Source organism: Ambystoma mexicanum, chromosome 2p, assembly GCF_040938575.1.
Source record: "Ambystoma mexicanum isolate Mex_15411 chromosome 2p, UKY_AmexF1_1, whole genome shotgun sequence".
Classification (NCBI taxonomy): Eukaryota; Metazoa; Chordata; class Amphibia; order Caudata; family Ambystomatidae; genus Ambystoma; species Ambystoma mexicanum.
The window spans coordinates 78,009,333-78,028,707 of NC_090923.1; the positions used below are offsets into that span (position 1 = coordinate 78,009,333).

The following is a 19,375-nucleotide window of genomic DNA, read 5'->3' on the forward strand; positions in this document are numbered from 1 at the left end:
TCCTGGATCTGACCATCTGTCCTTGACGTCCGCATCGCCTCACCCAGACGGGGGGGCGAGTGCTTCACCTGATGCCAGACTCCCTCAACCTACATGCATATATCTTGCTGATAGGATGACTGGGACCTCTCAGAAGAGGTGCTTGAGGTACTGCTGGCTGCACGCAGACCACCTTTCTAGATCTCTGTATGCGTGCAGTATGTCGCTCGTACGGCTGAGTTTAGGAAATCGGACCAATTGTTTGCAGCCCATTCCTTGTCTAGAAAAGGCCTTCCCGTCACTAAGCAAACTCTGTCACAGGGGATTATCCTGTGCTTAGCCGAGTTATCAATCGCCAGGCAAAGAGCTTCCAGCAGATATCGGGCACACTTGACCAGAGGAGTCTCGGCCTTTATGGCCCTCCAGAGAGGGGTCCCGGTCAAAGATATTTTCTGGGCGGCCACATGGTCATCTTAACAAACCTTTACCAAGCACTATGCCTTGGACGTTGCTCAGGGAGCTGATGCTAGGTTTGGTAGGGCGGTTCTGCAGAATCTGCTGGTTTAAATCTTTCTGCCCTCCTCCATTATCTGGGTAGTCTATCATGATGAGGAATCTGCGGGAGAAAAACAATCCATTGAAGGAGAAATTACCTTACCGTAATGTTCTTTCTATGGATTCTTCTTCCGCAGATTCCCCATTGAACTCTCCCATCCATCCCCTCTGAGAATGTTATGTGGGTGGTCGCTTCTATCGAAACGTGAAGGCATCTGGCATGGCTCTGTGATGACCGTATTCTGTTTAAAAAAAAAAAAAGAAAAAGATCATTGTTTTCTTCACGCATTCTTGTGGGATCACCCTGTATGGGTGGGCCCTTGTTAATGTTCTAATGGATGGTTAGTCTTCTCCTGTGGTTTTTCTTCTGCAGTAGCATTCAATTGCAAGGGAACAAGTTACACAAACTGAGGTGTGGGCCGTAGTGACGTGGTATTTGTATGACGTCACGTACAGAGCCGACGCTCGAGAGCCTGTCAAGACGGATCGGCGGCCGAGAGTCGAGGTCCACTCTGAACCCCTGGCGAAAAAGTTTTCTGAGAAGCAAAGCTGGAGATGAACATCTATCATGAGGAATCTGCAAGAGGTGAATCCATAGAAAGAACATTACGTTAAGTTAATTTCTCCTTTTTGCTGTTTGTTCTACGTGCAGATCACCCAACCTCTCATTATTACAACCATTAGCATTATATGTATGATAAATGGTTTTTGTTCCTGGGCCAGGAGCTTCCCGGCTTCAGATACTCAGTCCTGGTCTGAGGTGCTTGGGCCCCGACCACACTTGAGACACCTGCAGGTAATACTCAGCCTTGGGCTCACATGTGCATAATCATAGAGTGACGCTGGCATGACCTGCTTGGCAGCCCTCCTCTGTGTTGTGATAAAGGTTTTGTCCAGAATCAATGTGGGAGGTCAATGGCGTCTGAGGTAATGGTGATTTTGTTTTTCCTTTTAATAAACGTATTTTATTTTCCCAGGCACCACTGCATGGAGCTCTTGACCTCCCTGACCAACCAAGGGCAGCCCAATGACCTCAAAGGCTTTCATTAGCCTGGGGGAACTGTTGGTTCTAGCAACGCAATGGTTTCCAAGGGTGTAGGAGTTATTGGTGACTCAGTTGCCGACAGTACCTTAGTACCTCCCGGGTCCCGACCTGAGACCCCTGTTACCTGGTCATGTCCTGAGGGTCACCTTTGAGTTACGTCAAGGGGCTCTGAGTTGATGAAAGGCCCTTGTGTCCCGGAACCACAGGCTGTGGTTGGCACAAAATGGCTGACCAAGAGACATGTGGGCCACAAAGAGCATGTAGGCACAACTGGGGGGCCCTCCTGAGAGATTCCCTTACTGTTCCCAAAGCTCCTCCAGAGGCCCACATAGAGGACTTGGCGTATGGCAGGAAGAAAGACTTTCAAAAGCTGAATTTCTCCAATACCCCTGCATCCAATAGCACCTCTGGGGGGCATTCCTTCCTCGCTTTGGATGGCAATCTCTGGCGACTGGCAAACCACCTACCCAACATACTCCTCATAACTATCAGACTCTTCAACACCGGCCACCATATTGGATCCTAGCCAGTGCATCATGGACTCTACTCCAATTGCAAGCATCACAGGAAGATTTTTTTTCTACGGGTTTCAACCATTAATGAGATCTAAATCAATGGCAGAATTCAATAAAGGGATAATCTAAGAGCTGCTTCCTCAGGTGCCTCCTACTATGATTGCCCACCAGTCCACCCACGCCAGCATAGGCCACTGCTACAACAGTCTGCTGCAGACTGTTGTAGCAGTCCAAACACCTGTGTGTCTGTCTCAGGACACATGGAGTCTGTGTGTCTGTTCCAAACACCTGTGTGTCTGTCTCAGGACTCATTCCAAACACCTGTGTGTCTGTCTCAGGACACATGGAGCCTTTCTGTTGTCTGCAGGGACTTCCGTCTCTCTGTTCCTCGCCTCCCTCCATCTGCGCCACCTCTCATGCAGATGGGATACACTCCACAAGCTTTTAATGATGTAAGCGATACCACACCCTTCCCTCAGACCTGAGGAGGTGCAGTAGCTGAAGACTGGAGGAAAATTGCTGTTGAGAGAAGGGAGCATGAGCTATAACGTATGTGTTTAGATATCATTTGGTCCAGGAACTTCAGGGGATCGCTCTCTGTTCCTGCCAGATCAGAGGGACTGGTCACCCGTAACAGGCCCACATTGAGTGCAGTGGCACACTAACTGCAGTATATCTTGCCATGGGCATTATCTTCAAAACGCAAAGTGATGATTTTGGTGTTAATTGGTTTCCGCAACAAGTGCAAACATGTTTACCAAAAAGAAATAACCTAAAAATTAAAAAAAATGACGCTTGCCTTTTTGAAACGGTAATGGGAGCGCAAGAGCTACATTTCTTTCTGTGTTGGCGAAGGAGTGGCAGAACTAACATATCCTTGGTTCGACAGATGGGAATGAAAATTGCCTTTTTATTGTAAATGTAAAATAAAAATTAAAAAAAGAATCGAACCAGTGGTGTTTGGAAGACTAGGGAGGTGGTGACACACAGCCTAGAATGCTTTCATGTATCTGTAGTTTCAGCACCATTGTGAGCTGTCCTGTTGGCAGGGGGTCGCACTAGAACTACTCTCGGTGGATGAGGGAGCCACTGAGCATTCACGTACAATGTTTTGAGGGAATCAGTAGCAGTCTTTGTTACAGGGTTTAGAGCTCTGTTCTGAACCATTGTTTACAATGGCCCTTGGGTACTGCAACCTAGGATTACAAGACAAAGCTTCCCACTTCTGCAATTATGCTATGACTGGAAGTTCAAGATGAGTCTGCTATCCAGGAATGGTGTGCCGCCAATGACCTCTGCCTTGATGCCAGTAAGACTGAGATTCTGCTCATCGGCACACCCACTCCCTCCTTCCCTGTATCTCTCTGGCCGGCCTCTCTTGGCCCTCTTCCTGCTCCTACATGCAAGGCAAAAAACGTCGGGGTTATCTTCGACTCCACACTCTCCTTCTCTCCTCATATATCTGACGTCTCTAAGAAGTTACACTACCAGCTGCACCTCCTCAGAGGTATTCTTCCCTTCCTCTCCTTCCCCCAGAAGCTCGCTGTCTCCCGAGCCCTGGTTCTCTCAAAGCTGGACTACTGTAACAGCCTCTATCTTAATCTGCCTGCCTCCACACTCCGCCCTCTGCAACCCATCCAGAAGAGAACTGCGAGACTTTTCCTTGGCCTCAAGACCAGGGACCGTATCTCTCCAGGACTGAAATCTCTACACTGGCTCCCAGTGGCTGCGAGGATAAAGTTCAAAACCCTCTGCATTGTCCACAAGGCCTTCTGGGGCCTGGGGCCTAAATACCTTCAACTCTCTCTTCCTAAATATCTTCCTTCCCGAGCCCTTCGCTCATCCGTCTCCAACTCCCTCAGGGTCAGCCGCTTCTCGAAGCAACGAGCGGGGGGTAGATCTCTCTCCGCGGCAGGGAACAGCCTTCCTGCCCCTCTGAAACTTGAGGAGAACCATCTCCGGTTCCGGAAGCACCTCAAAACCTTCCTCTTTGCTTTCTCTCTCCCTCTCCCCTGCTAATTCTTCGCTGAAACTGCACTGAATCTGCAACTGGGCCACTCTCACCGACCTCGGTCCTGGGCCCAGCCACGCCTCCCTGGCAACCCCTGCACTGCGGGACTGTCTCTGTATCCCTACAGCCCCCCCTTCCCAGCACTTGGTCTGCACTTACCTTGCACTTGCCACCAGCTGGCCCTTTTATTTATTTATTCTACTTACCTTGTACTGCACTTCCCCCCTCCCCTTCCCCATGCACCTCTCCCTTCCCCCTACCCCTGCACTTGCGCGATCTGAATGACACCTGGCCTAGTAGTATCGCTGTCTGTCTTCCCCTTGTTCCCCCCTCCCTGCCATGTCGCCTTGAAACACTTGTGTATAGGCGCGTTACAAATGCCATATCATATATCGTATCATATCAGTCAACCAGTTTGATGCTACATTGCGCAAATATTTGCCTAGATCTCTCTGAGGTTCTTATGCTTCTTTTTCTCTTTTTCTCAATTGTGCATACCATTGAAACATACGATTAGTTTAGGGGGAAAGGACATACATATACAAGCACATAAAGTTTTAGTGACCCTTGCAATGGTAGTCCTCCAAGCCATTTCCTCCAAATGGAATAGTTGGAAACTCAACTGTACTTGTTTTGTGTTGCCTTAGAGGCAGAGAGGAGGAACCAGGGAGGCTAAGTTGCCATGGCCTGAATCTGGGTGGTGATGTGCATAGGCCAAACTGTAATCATTTTTCTTCTGAGAAAATATCTTCTGGTAGTCTAACCTGGGTGTTTTGGACATCCTTGTGGTCCGGCGAAATGGGGATAATGTAAAGAAAGCTAGTATAAGAGTGCAACAGTTCCCAACTTCATTTCTTGGCAGAAGTGAAGATATATGGGCCAGTTTACTTGAGAACTCAAGATGGTGTTGGTGTCTGACCATTTTGTATGGATCCTTTTAGTGATTATGAATTATACAACAGGAAACCTAAAACTAACATTGCAGCCACTAAGTACATCCGCTTTCCTCCCTCTCCCCAAAGCGCTAATGCCCATCTAAAGGTAGATTTAACTGAGGTCCTAGTTATTGACTGCAAGAGAAAGCTGTTACTCCTCTTTCCAGTCGCTGACACTCAGCAAGGGCCATGTTGCATAATCGCCTGCCTCCTATCATGGTACCAGCAGTCCAAAACCTTATCCTGGGTGTTGATATTGGCTTAATCCATTTCTGACCGTGGTACATGAGCTATATCCTCTGCTTTTTCTATTCGTATGGTACCAACAAATCCTTCAAGCTGGGTTTCTTATGCAGTGTGAACTGTTCTCTGCATGGGAACACTAGATAGTGGTCGAAACGCTCCCATGTTCTGTTTCAGTCTTGGTGCAGTCAATTTTTGATTTTACCGAACTGTCATGTTGCCATCTTAAAATCATATTACATTTCCATCCAAAACTGGTGACTGCCCCTTCTCTATCTAGTGCAATTTGCAGGTAGTGAATAGTGTCTAACCTTAGGTACAATGTGCTTAGATTTTTATTATCAGATAAAACAGAACACAAAACGCTTTCCCAGGCCCTCTGTTTTCACCATGTTTACATTTTCATGCAACTATAGGCATGGGGATATTGATTGATCTTTCACGAATCATTGGCCTTTGTAGTCGTGTGAAGCACAAAGTGCAGTGTGTGGCCTGTGCAACTTGAGGAGGGGGCGTCGGAAAGCTTAACGAAAAGTGATCAATGTTTAACAAGAGGTTAGTACGGCAAGCTCAAGCTTGTTCATGTCTTTTCAAGCGAGCCCGTCCTCCATAACCTGCCTCTAATGCACTCCCTTTTAGTTTTAGTCCTGTTTCTACATTGGAATTTGTGATTTTTCTGGATTGTTACCACAAAACTATGTTAATGTTAAAGGATATTTGTACCGCGCACTATCACCACTGGAGTGGTCCCCTGGTGCTCTGGCGCCTCTGAAAAAAGGGAAGGGCGGGGATGAGTTAGTGGGAGTAAGGTGGAAAAGTGCAAGAGAGCAGTGATGTGCTGTTGGCAGGCTCCGTTGGCTGGGCTTGAGGTGTTTTACGATCTGTAGTCGTCATGTGCTGTTGTGCGAGTCTGTGTGGTTTGTCTTATTGCAGTGTAGTGAAGTTTGTGCTGGTTGCTGTGCTGTACGTTTGTGGTTGTTTGGCTACAGTTTGAGAGGTGTATGCAGAGAGGTGAAGTTGTTAGTGGATTGGTTAATTGGCATGCTGTCCTTGCAGTTAAGACTAGGTGTCGTGCTAGCTATCATTCACCATTCCATCTGACTAGCTGTGGTGCTAGCTATTATTCACCATTCCATCTGAGTGTGGCCATTGTTAATCTTCAATATCTTTTCTAGGTGTGACGCGGGCTAGAGCAGAGCATTCAGTCCAAGTGTGGCACATGCTAATATTCACATTACTATCTAGGTGTGACGCAGGCTACATTTGAGCATTCCATTTAAGTCCATCTAGGTGTGGCTCATGCTCACATTCACAATCCTATCTAGGTGTGACGCGGGCTAGAGCAGAGCATTCAGTCTAAGTGTGGCACATGCTAACATTCACATTTCTATCTGGGTGCGGGTACCTTGTCTCTGGGACGACGACCAGTTGATAGCTTAACTCACATGTGACTTTTTATTTACGATCTTTGGTGGGCAAACAGTGCATAGCTTGACTTGAACATGAAAGATAGCAATTCACATTTACGATATGTCCATTTTACATCCCCTTACCAGGACCATTCTTGTATACCTTTTCTGCAAATAAATGCTGTATAGTAGTGCAAATCTTTAAATCTTTCAGCATTTATTTTCAATTAAAATAGTGATGGCTATTATTGTTCCTCCCTATTTAGAGCAAGCTTTGATAGGGGGAAGACATTCGGTTAAATGTTGTACGGGGCCAAGGGCCATTAAATATCACAAATCTGCATTGATTTCCTTCAGATATTCATTCATAAATGTGCCAGATGGATTAAATATTATACAGCCCTTCTACTGTCATTTAGGACATTTGTCTGCGCATTTGAAAATGGCTTTTGTCTTTTGTTGCATCCAAAATATGTTCTCTGTATAAATTTGATGTTCTAACCACAATGATGGCCCAGAGCTAATATCTGACTTTCAAATCTTCTTGGGGCAATGATATGATAGGTTATTTATCACGCGCTTAATGCCCAGAGGTTTCTAAGCGCGGACCCGGGGATCGAACCTGTGTTTCTCCGTGTAGTCTTGCTTCCAAGGCGAGCATGTTGCCCCTGAGCTATCTTCCCGAGACAATTGTCGTTATTTATTGGGCTCAGCCAGAAATCCCAATATTGGGCATGGAACCTGCTTAAATGCAACACTTCTTAAAAGGAAGTGTTTACAGAAGCTTCCCAAACTATAGCTGGTTGCACGAGGCTGAGGTTGTCATGTGTATTTGTTAGTGGATGGTCACATCCTGAGGCGTAGAGCAGGTTAGTCACTGTACTTTAAAGCTTCATAACATCACAGAAATGAGTAGTCCACATCCAGAGGGGTAGTTAACCCATCAGAGCCTTGACTGGCAAGTACAGGCAGATGTAGGGAGGTTATGAAGTTAAAATGCGTGTGTTATAGTCAACCTGCTTTGTCTGCAAAGCAGTTACTATTACTTCTTTGTAAGGGAAAGGATCTTCTGTTGCTTTTTATTTAGTGAAATAGTGAAAGTGATCGTCATTATTATTGTTAAGCACTTACTGATCACATTTATGATTGGTTTATTTGCCTCTTCTCCGTGCTACTTGCTGAAAGGAATCTTTGTTGGTATAGAACCACCGTTGTGCTGGATTTCTTTCTAGATGTATAGTAAACTTTCAATTGCTAAATCTGTGTCCTAAATCTCAAATGGTGTCGCGAAAAAATAACTTGTGTGTGTGGTGGGGGGTCTTATTTGGGGAACGGATCTATGCATTTTGAGATGTGTACTGTTCCCTGTAGAATACTGTGCGCAATGTAAACCCTTGCTGTTAATCCCAAGTATGTGTTTTAAAGAGATACTGTAGGTATGTTATACAGCCTATACTTCCCAAGCCCTGACAAAGGTTTCCACACATCGCAGGCTACTCTGATCTGGCAGGAACTGGAGGCGGAGGAGGAAGAAGCTCTGCAGCAGTCTCCATCCCACCGAAGGTTTCTATGGAATAACGGGAGGCCTTGCAACCTGGTTACAGATGGCATCCATGGGCAGAACATTTCCGAATTCTCAGATGAAGGCCGCATCAGATACTTCATCATTGGCACAATGGCTGCAATTGTAGCTCTGTTTTTCAATGTTTTATACCCTCTTATGTACCTGCCCCATGGGCGGTAGATGTAGAAAGGGAACAACGAGGCTTCTATAAGCATGCTCTCTGGGCCAGGGTCTACAAATGTGTAGCTCAGTGACCCTTAATGTTGTGTCCGTGCAGTCTCTGTACAGGATGCTGGTCATAGGTAAAACAAAACAATTAAATAATTCCTTCTCCATTTGCACATCATGAATTGGGCATTATTTTGGATTCCAAAAAAGGTAGGTGATGCTAAAATACACATTGAAGAGACTGCAAACCTAGATAAAACAAATAAATGTTTTATCTACAAGAACAGTTCAGTTTGGCTGCCCAACTTTAAGAAGTAAAAACAATATTCTGAACAATTTTGGTAAATAGTGATAAAGTAAAGTAGTCGGTTGAATACTGTCGCATTTACATGCACTTCTGCCTACTGGAGCCATACCATAGGGATGTTAAATTAAACTTTCCTGGTGTTGCAGCCTCTTTTTTAACACTGCATTTGTTATGTATTTCAAAGGTTTTCAATACCAGTTTGAGCTGCTGAGATGAAAAACAGACAATTATCTGCATTTCTGTATCATTCATTAACAAACTCTATATTGTTCACATTCTGTTTTGGCAGCCATTTAAAGGTCATTTGAGATTGAGAACTAAGACTCCAAGTAGTTTCTGCATTGTAACAACAGGGAGGCAGATGAGGTATCTTCACTGGAAGGGTCTGCCAGGCAGTGTATAGCATCAGGGTGGCATCCAAAGATGCCGGCATGAGCAACTGCAATTTCTTTTAGGGTATTTCCTATTCACAAAAATGCAAACAGATTTTTTTATATATTTTTCTTTATTAGCATTGCCATCGTTTGGGGGTTTGCACTTCGTCTTCATTGTTGTACTTTTTAAACACACCTCATCAGTGAACTGTCTCCGATATCCCATTGGATGTCTTTAAAATGGACATGCTTTTAAGTTGTGTTAATAGCCTTGTTAAGTTTTTTTTAGCATTTGACATCTATTTTTTTCATATTGTAACCTAAGATAGCTTCAACCACACATGTAAAACACCCTCTACTTTTAGCACATGCAATTTGGATTCTTGGAAGACAAATCTGTATATATAGGTGACGCATGTCTGTTGAAGTGTGATCTTACCTTCGTTGAATGTAATGTACTAATTTATGCAGCACTTAACTGCCTTGTCTTCTGAACAGGCCAATGCACAAGAAATGTTCAACTCAAACTCGGTCACTCTATGAAGCAGACTTTGCCACAGTTTATAGAATTCTTCGTCCCATCGTGCAATTTTGAAATAGCCCTGTTTTTCGTTACTCTTCTGATTTAAAGTCTAGGTTTTTCACTGTAGCTCTATTACTGGGGAGTGTAGTGAACAAAGCGTTCTCGCCGGACTCCATTAGACCAGCTACTCTTCAAATTCCCTCATAGATGGCCTCTTCCACTTTGTATATTTAATGATCTAACAACTATCAACAACACCATAATCTAATTTAGCTCCAGTTCTCACCAAAATAAACAGATATGCTTAGTCAAAACCTTGATGTAAATTCTGCACAACGCAGTGCTGAATTGCGATTTCGTCAATGGAACTCTCAACACTACCCATCTGTACAGCCCCTACAGAAGAGAAGTAGCTTTTTAATAATTTACTTGTCGAGACAAATGAGTCATGCCTTTTTATTAATACATACTTAATTCCCAGCATCGAAACACAGAACTTTGACTGGTCGGGCGTGCTTTGGAGGGCTAGGAAATATAAAGCATGGGAAATCCGATGTAGTGTTCATTAACTACCCAATAATTAGGAAGCTTGCTTCATACTGTCTTAAACAGGGATATTAAATTGCCCCTAGAGTACATGATTAGTGACCCATCAGTATTCACGTACCATAAAACCTCCTTCAGATAGATTACCCTAATTCATATGCAACTGTTCTGGACAGTGCTGACTATGCATGAACCTCAATTCATCTGCAATGATTTTGGACAGTGGACTATGTAAGCACCTTTATCATTCTAATGGATACTCATCCCACATATTACAAATCTTAGAAACATCCTCAGTGGTAGACTGGCTTCTGAAAGAACTCTACACATAGTTACCATGTGGCATCTGTGTAACTCCATCTGCTTTGTCATGACGTAATTTGCTCCAATTGCGGCAGGTAGCACAGCTATGGATGTGCGCACACACAGTTTTGGGAACTTTTGCTTTCATGTTGCTTTCATGTTGCCTTTGAAACCTGGACGGCCGAGGTCTCTGTCGGAGTCGCAAAGTGCTGTGTTCAGTGCTTGTATGCAGAGCATGACTTCCACCTGAAGTACATGTTGGGCCATGCATCCTAATGGTTTGGGGCAAAGGGTTACAAAGGTATTTTCCATTCTCCCTAACGCTGGAGCAAGAAAGAGGTGTTTGGTTTCCCCAACATCAGTGTCACCCCACCGAAGACCTGACTCTGAGCAGGTTCCAGTTGCTGATCCTGATAGAAAACAGAAGAAAACGAAGCAGCACAAATATTCCAGAACTTGGTTTGGACTGAACACACCCCCTTGCGCCACTATTTCTTTTTGCAGTCCGAAATAATGTGAAGGCCCGCAACTCCCATGGTGGTTCTGGAAGTCGTTAGGGCAGATCCAGATCCTGGAGCTCATTGAGGAAGTACCGTCTGCTTTGGTCTTGGGCAGGCTACTTGTGCCAATGACCTCCAGCACCATATCTTTACCACACCCTAGTGCCATGCCCAGCGTTGCATGTGGCAGAGTTCCACTAAGTTCCTTGTGCTTTAACCAAACCCCACTTTTCCACCAATATGGATAGCAGTAAGGAAGTATTGATGTGCTTCCATTACATTTTCATGGACAAGGTGGCAGAATCCTTTTGCTATAGACCAGATTCTAAGGATTTGGCCTCAAATCTTGAAGATGCTAACGAGCCTGACACTTTTAATTGTATTTTGGTGAAAGGGATATTGGTCCATTAGATGTGGTTTCATCCGTAAAACGGCTAACTCCCTAGTTTGTTGGCTCATTCCACAAATGAGTCTACTTCCTTGAATATCACATGAGTATGTGGTGTTGCCTTTCATTGATGCCTTATTGGAGCCAGTTCTAGCTCTGTGGGAATGCCTTGCATCCGTTACCTTTGTATCTAAGCAGATTTTTAGCAAAAACAGGGCTTCTACTGGGTGATGGTGGGTTGGGGGGGTCATCATTTCTTGGTTCTTGATAGGCTTGGATATCTGGCTTAGGCCTCACTGTTTTGAATGACCAGTTGTCATCTAGGTGAACGTCCACAAAGACTGTCTGTGTGAAGGTGGAACATTTTTTATGTCATTAAGGATTTAGTAAGCTTTAGTTTTGATCTTCAGCCTTAATGAGATCTTTCTATAATGAGTCAAATAATCAGTACCGTAATGGCTACATAGCAAATATATCTTTATTCACTGACCCTATTTTAATGCAGGAAGTTGAAGGGGACTCTTATTTATTTTCCTCCAAATGTAGTCTTCTTTTTTAACAGGTGCTCTGTTTGCAAAAATGAAAACTGTTACTTCTCTGCTTGCTATATCATTCAAGTGCAGCCCAAAGGTGATATCTGCTTTCCTCCAAAAGGCAGTTTTAGAATTTCATTTAGCTCAGAAAAAGCATCTGCCAGTGATCTTTCCCCCTCACCCTTGAGGAGGTTTAATTGACTTGCTCCCAAGAGCTTATATGTTAGCAAAAGGAAGGAATGGTGTGTTTACTATAAACTGTATGTCGGCCTTTGAAAGACGAACATCTTTCAATTGGTTACTGCTTTGGCAGTATTTTTTTTAAGATGAGTAATTTGTGGGAGGTGGGTATCCAATTGTTAATCTATGTTAATGGTGTTTATGATTGATAGTCCTTCTGCCTCAAATTACTCTCTCTTCTCCCATTATACAAGTGAAGATGTTTTAAATCATTGTGTATGCTTGAAAACTATCTGAACCTGTATTAGTGTCGTTATTTTTGGTGTGGCAATTGAATCCTGTTCTTTGCAGCCTAGGTGGTGCATGGGAAAATGGGCAGCACATGCAGATTCAAATAGGTACTCATCACATTTGGCACGGCTGGCGGCAATGATATAGCTATTAAGCGAGACATGGAGCCGCACATATGCCGTCCGGTGTCTATTTGAAGGTTAATTTCTAGATATATTCTGCACATTTGAGCATTTATATTGTTAGAAATCTGGAGTTAGACCGTATCAATCGGAAGGGAACTACTAAATGTAAATTTGTTTTCGTTCCCTTCCAGAAAGTGATGTCAGTGGAGCAAAAGTGTAGCTATGAGAATAATGTATTTGAAGCCACCTGTGGATCCTTTATTTCAAGACCGGTTATAAATGGTTGCGCTTCTAAGATAAATATGGACGCCCCTAGAAATGTATCAGTTTCTCACTCAAATACCAGGACGACTCATGCATGTACACTTTTTGGCTATTTTGATGCACAGTTCTTAAAGGATAATCTTTTGTTTTGTGGCTGTTAATTATTGTATCTTATTTACGATTATATTAATGTGAAAATGGGTCTTTGATGTCTGTTACAAAAGCGATTGTGGGCGTTACTCCAAAGAAGCTGAGAAGCCACAGAGCTCTAACCTTTTTGTTAGCATCACATTTAAGATATGGTCAGCTGTCAGTACAATGGAAAAGCAGAGCTATGCAAGTACATATTTGGAGATTCTGGCTTTAATGTAAGTTCCTTTTAAATTAACAAATCCTATCCTCTGCTTCTGCCCAGTCATCCAGTACGTAGAATAGCCAGAAATAGCCAGAAATTGAGGTGTGGCCCATAATTCCTCCCTGCCCTACATCCTAGTAGAGGCCTATGCATGGCCCCTTATCGACAGCTCATCCCGGTCATTGTCTGTAAATACCGTGCATACAGAGCCTGCCCGTCTTCAGTCATTTCAGCAATCACTAACATTATTTGTTTATTTCACAAGACCACATTCTTGCCACAAGGGCATTAAAGCAAAGTGTTGCAAAAACGTTTATACTTCATTGAATCAATCTATATTTGTCTATTATCTATATGCATATTGTACAACTGTAATTGTTAATTTATTACGTAGAAACTTGTTCAAAACATGCCTTCTGCTGTGAACACAATTATATTTTTAAAGCATTCTTAAATATTTATTTAAATATTTATAATAAAGAGAGTTTATTATGAAAGCTATACAATACAACTCCAAGCTTGCCTTAAGCCTGTCATAGCTCTTGCTGCTTGTAATAGAGGTTTTAGGAAAAGTAGAAGGTAGGTGACTTTTTATCTAAGAGCCCATTTTATAAGGAACACCCCCTAGAAGGCATATTGGTTTGTACCTATGTGTCTGACATTGTGCAAAACCTTACAGTTGGATTTCAAGTGTGCTTCAATTGTAATGGGTCCTCCACTCTGCTGGGTTTGTCAATAAAAACAAATGTATTCCAAACTTTAACCGGTCTCTTGTCTTTTGTCTCAGAGGAATGTAGAGATGTTAGATTATTTCTTGTGCTATTAGCCGCAGATTTCAAGGAACCATCTATGAATTGTTACCAGTGTTATTCTAGATCAACAACACTGGATATCCCTTTGCAATGTCACCTATACATTGATCATTTTTTCAGCACAGTGATGGATCTAAAATGCCCTCAGTCATGTAAATTCATTAGTATGTTTCTTCTCTTATCAAAGTGTATCATTCTTAAACTTTATGCTAGAGGAACGGGAGCATTTATGTTACTGGTTAATTGCAAGTTGTTGCATCATAGTGCTTTGCAACCTCTATGAAGTGGCTCACAGAACCAAACGTGGCCAGCGATGGGTGACTTTCAATCTGTTATGGCTTATACAACCCAACAAAGCACAGTTTCTCCCTTTTTGTTTCGTCAAAATGTACCTTTTTGCTCCCATTACTCAAAGGAAAGGAGTGTGTTTTTGTTTGATGTGAACAATTCTGATCGCTAAATCGCAGCCATGAATTGGTTCCAAAAGTGTGTTGATTAAATGGACAGTCAAGATGTATTATTGAGAGGTTGGAACATTCCATCTGAAATTAATTTTCTTTTTTTTACGTCAATTGTTTTTAAAGGGATAGTTGGAGAGTAAGAATGTGTTTTGGAATGGGGTGACTTTTCATTGACCTCTTCACAACCTTCAAGAGAGTACAGAAGTAGCCTGAGAGATTTAAATAATGGCCTCCTTCAACACCCCTTGTATGTTAACAGCACAGGAAAGCAAGTCCAACCACCAGTGTCGAAATAGACTTCCGTGCCAAGAGGCATTAATATAAACAGACGTTACTTTTATCGGCAGCCCTCCCTAGAACCAAGCGAGTTAATTGCTAATCTTTGACATTCAGCCGAAATGGAGGGTTTTGTCCACCTCCGTTTCATTTACAGTAGGCCTTCTGCCCAAGTGAAAAACAGGATTAATGGTGATGTTGATTCCCAGCTAATTTTGAGAGTGATATTGAAATAAGACGTTTACGTTACTTTCTAGAATTTGATGATTTTTCTTTTCACTGGAACCACTAATGCTCTTCCTCATGTCACTTGAAGCCCATAATATTACTGTGAAACATCACCAAAGATTCTTTAGCTCCAGCTCACCAGGCACTGACTAGATGGGAGATGGGCTGAGGTTGCCCATCTGTGAGTTGCTGATTGAACTGCTGGAAACTCATGTTTGAACCCATTAAGAAATGTCCTTCAAAGTATTTAAAATGTGTTGTTTCTGTTGGCTACATTTTAGCTTAATGGAGTGAAGGACATGAATATTATCACGGAATAATGGCCTGCCAAATAAATTACCTTGCACCATAAGATGGGAATGGGTTATTAGGCCAAGCGATAATGACTGATAACAATATATCAACAATAGAAGTTGTGGCTGAGTGCTGCTTAAGAAAAAACTGTTTATTAGGGAGTTGAGTAAATTGACAAAAGGTGAATTCAATTTTTGTGCTTATATGGTAAACATTTTAATTGTAAACTTGATTGAACTTGAAGAATTATTTACATAAGTATTCATTACGTGAGATGAAAAGTGAAGGGTTTCTGTATGGGAAACAAAGTATTTTTATGGAAAATAAAGTATTGGTTCCACATTTTAGCTTTTACTTTGGGAAATTAAATTAACTAAGATGTTATGTTAGCGTAACTTTGTATAGCCCGGAGGTATCTTGGTGCTGTAGCAAGGAAACCCAAAAAGGACAGAAAAAGAGGAGTGAAGAAAGGACACAATAACACAGTTAATGTCGATAGAGAAAGCTTCTTAGAGTCCTGTGGAACTTTAGATAATCATCTATGAGCCTCAGAGTCAGAGGGAGGTATTTCTACAGTAGGGGACCTGCAGCAGAACCCCCAGCCCCCAACCATGGGTTTCTTAATCCTTGGTACAATTAGAAGGAAATGGCCACCCAAGCGTAAGGCTTTGTTTGGAACATAGAGGAGATTACAGGGCTACTTGGCCATGTAGTTCCTGATGGATGGTGCAAAGGGCCTTAAACTTCACCCTGCCATCGACAGGGAGCCATTGAAGTTGATTCAAAACTGTAAGGACGTGCAAATTTAGGAAGACCACTCACGCTGCTGTTTTTTGAACATCCTGTAGTCTCTTCAGATGATATTTAGGCTGGGCCAGTAAGGTGGCATTACAGTAGTCCAGGATACCCAGCACAGGCTACCACAGGGCCTTTCATCTCAAACGGTATGAAGGGCAGCAAGGTTCTCAACTAAAAAAGAAAAAACTACATCTGCCACTGATCTGCAGGTCTGGAGAAAGGGTGGTTGCTATCCCCAGATTTTTTGCAGAATCAACTGGGATGGGTGTGCACCCTGAGATGAAGGCCAAAAGTCTGCAGTCCAAAGGCACAGAGATGTAGCCAACCACAAGAAACTCTGTCATTGTGTTTTTGTCCGTTTTGATTAATCCAAGCGCCAATTTCTGCTAGACATCCTTGCCGGCACCAAGCAGCTTCCTTAGAATTAGCTGGGTGTCACCCGCATAAGCATAGAACTTGCAACCATGACCCTGTATCAGATTAGCCAAAGGGTGGACATAGATATTAAAAAGCCTTGCGAAATAGCAGGTCCATGAGAGACCCGACACAACACAGGGAGCTGATCGAAACTGAGGGAGTGAAAGGGTTTGAGTCTGATCGCACAAAAAGACTTGAACCGCTCAGGTACCGTGCCACTAACTCCAATCTCCTTGATGCAGTGACATACAATAGTGTGATCAATAGTGTCAAACGCCACAGAGAGGTCCAAAAGGGTTAGGAAACATAGACTATCTTGATCTCGTATTCTGGTTAAATCGTCAATTACTGACACAAGTACAGCTTTGTTGTGTCTGTGAAGAAATGTTTCTCTTAGAGAGGGATCATGCCAAAGAGGAAACAACCTAGAACGTATAAAAAGAGGATCCACCAAGCTGAACAATTTTGTAGACAAGATATTCTGTGCTAGCAGTTGGGAGAAGAGGTGGTTGACCTGATTAAGGATCACCATCTTACTTGCCCTATTCTCCATACTTATTGAATATCTGTGCTTTGGAGACTGGGCAGACCCTCTTGCTTAGTTAAGCATATGTGATGCAGTCCACTGCCGTATCCTTTGGGTAAAGTGTGGGGGAGGTCAAGCGGGCTAGGTACCATCGCTTGCTAAGCGATACTCTGACATGCAGTGCAGGGACTATCACCTGGCTTACCCCACTTTGACCCAGTAGGTTGTCACAGGTAGCTAACCCGTGCCCTTTTAAAGGAAGCCAGTAGTCTGAGCGGCACCCTTGAAACATCCACCACCATGTCATGCAGTTGGCCCCACCAAGTTATCTATTTGGGTTTAGCAGGACTCGCAAATTCCAAAGGAAGTTCTAATAAGCCACCTCTGACTCCAGAGAGCACTGCAGTCCCTAAATCCTGACCTCCAAGACAACCTAAATTTAGAAGGTGCACATGTTGGTGAACAAATGACTGGCAATAGACATATTGAAATGCAGATCCAGACATCATGTGCCGGTTATCTCAAACAGAACTACCATGGATTTGCAGGACCGTGTGCGCAGTCAGGTGGTCCTCGCAGGAACCACAAAGAGCAAAACCCAACTTAAGCGGATTTGTGCATTCATGGAACATTATCCAAAATGGTAAGTGCCGTTCTTGAAAGCTTGCACTGTGTCTCCAAGCAATTTGAGATGTTGAAACTGCCCCAGTTCGATTCACTCTAATCCTACAACCCTTCTGTTGAACAAACACCCTGGGAGAATTGAGCCTGGGATGTGCATCTGTAAACTGCCAGGGTTTAGGCAGTGTCTGGATGTTTGAAGTCAAGAGAGGAGTTTGTTAGTGGAGGAAGCGGGGAAAGGGGGAACATTAGGGGTGAGATGAGCGATTCGCGTTTGGCAAGATGTTCTCTATGTAAGGAGGAGGGAAGAACAGATATATGATGGAAGCTATGAGCAACCAAGTTGGGCTTTTGACAATGGAGGAGGTGAGGAGACATAAGGAAAGGAGACATAAGAAAGAGGTTGGAAGAAACATTAAAGGGGGCAACGTAGGAAAAGGTGACCAGAAGGAATGTCGGAAGAGAGCTATAACAAGGAGGTTGGAGGAGACTTCAGGAGGCCGGTGGAGTGGAATATTTAGGAGGAGCAGGCACACTACCTGCCTAACAAGAGGCTCTTTAGGGGAGTTAGAAGTAAAATTACTTATCAAAGTGTGTAGGAGGAGAATAGAAAAGTGCTGTGAAGTCAATAAGGGCACAAGGTTCACTTATTTACAAGACCATTGTGACTCATCGAAGAGGTATAGAAGAATTGGGTGTTTGGTACTAGAGTGAGGACGCAGAAACAGGCAGGGACAAAACATCAGCAGATAGTGTATAGCCCGGACTACGTAGATGATCAGGGGTTCATCTTGGTGTTAAGTTGATGCCTGCCACACCTACCTCGGTTAACGAATAGGTGCATACGTTTATCCAGCATGGGGTCTTGCATGGATTCACATGCTCATGAATATTCCCCCCATCTTCAGGCTGGGAATCCTCTGTAAAAGAAAGCATTTTAGCTTTAAACTTAAAACTGCTCATCTCCTTTATAGCCTTTCAGTGTCCTTTGAGTCATACTGCCCCTTGCTAATGACACTTATACTAAGCTCCACCCTTAGTGGCCATCTTCAGATTTTTACCGCATGTTTCTAGTGTTGGGAGCCCTCATGCGTCGCTCCTTGAAATTGGTGAATTATTTGCTGGTTATTGTACATTTTTCGATGATTTCTTCCATCTCTTCATCTACCGTCATGCATTGACTATTGGAAGCAGGGACCCTTTGTCAGCAAAGATAGTCTTGTTCATCATCAGATCTTCACTTTGTGACTCCAGCGGTCCAGGAGCGTGTCTACATATTCACTTCAACCATGTGTGACATGGCAAAGAAAAGTCTCTTCAGGACCTGGGAGGACTGTGTCCAGAAGAATATTTTTGGCGAGGATCGGTACCTCAAGTGCCTTTGTCCTCACCCGGATCACATCCTCATTTTAGTTAGTGACACAGGCTCATTTGATGACAACCCCGTCCACCAGCACAACCACTTTGTCAATGGCATCTTCGTCAATGACCAAGACCACTGCCCTCTCGACGACCCCTTCGACTAAGTCAGGAAAACCAGCTCTTCCTTTGGCAAAGAAAAGTTTGTCTGCAACAGTCGTCTCAAACTACACAATGACTGCTCGTAGAGACACTTTGCCTCCGAGACCTTTGTCAGCTGTCCCAACCACGACATAGTCAGCGGCCCCTGTTCCTTTTCTGCAGATTCCCATCATAGCCTCCTTCACAAAGGACTCGGGTACAGTGAGAGACTTGCTTTCATCTACAGATTTCCTGCCCACCAAGGCTGCTCCTCTGGGCCCACGTGGGATCTCCCAGGAAATCTCTGCATATATACACCAGTTCTGCAT

The 19,375-nt window shown here is 43.5% G+C and overlaps 1 protein-coding gene across 3 annotated transcripts in view; it reads left to right on the forward strand.

The window, feature by feature from the left end:
* USP19 (ubiquitin specific peptidase 19) overlaps positions 1 to 19,375 on the forward strand; it is a 1,845,650-nt gene that overhangs the window by 1,727,815 nt on the left and 98,460 nt on the right. For 2 of the 3 annotated variants that reach the window (XM_069643288.1, XM_069643289.1), the window contains exon 26: positions 8,185 to 8,582. The exons of the other annotated variant lie outside the window; for it this stretch is intronic. In XM_069643288.1, the coding sequence (XP_069499389.1) occupies positions 8,185 to 8,436 (252 nt within the window). In that variant the 3' untranslated portion in view covers positions 8,437 to 8,582. Of the gene's footprint in view, positions 1 to 8,184; positions 8,583 to 19,375 lie in introns of those variants that run through there. 3 annotated transcript variants of the gene reach the window in all.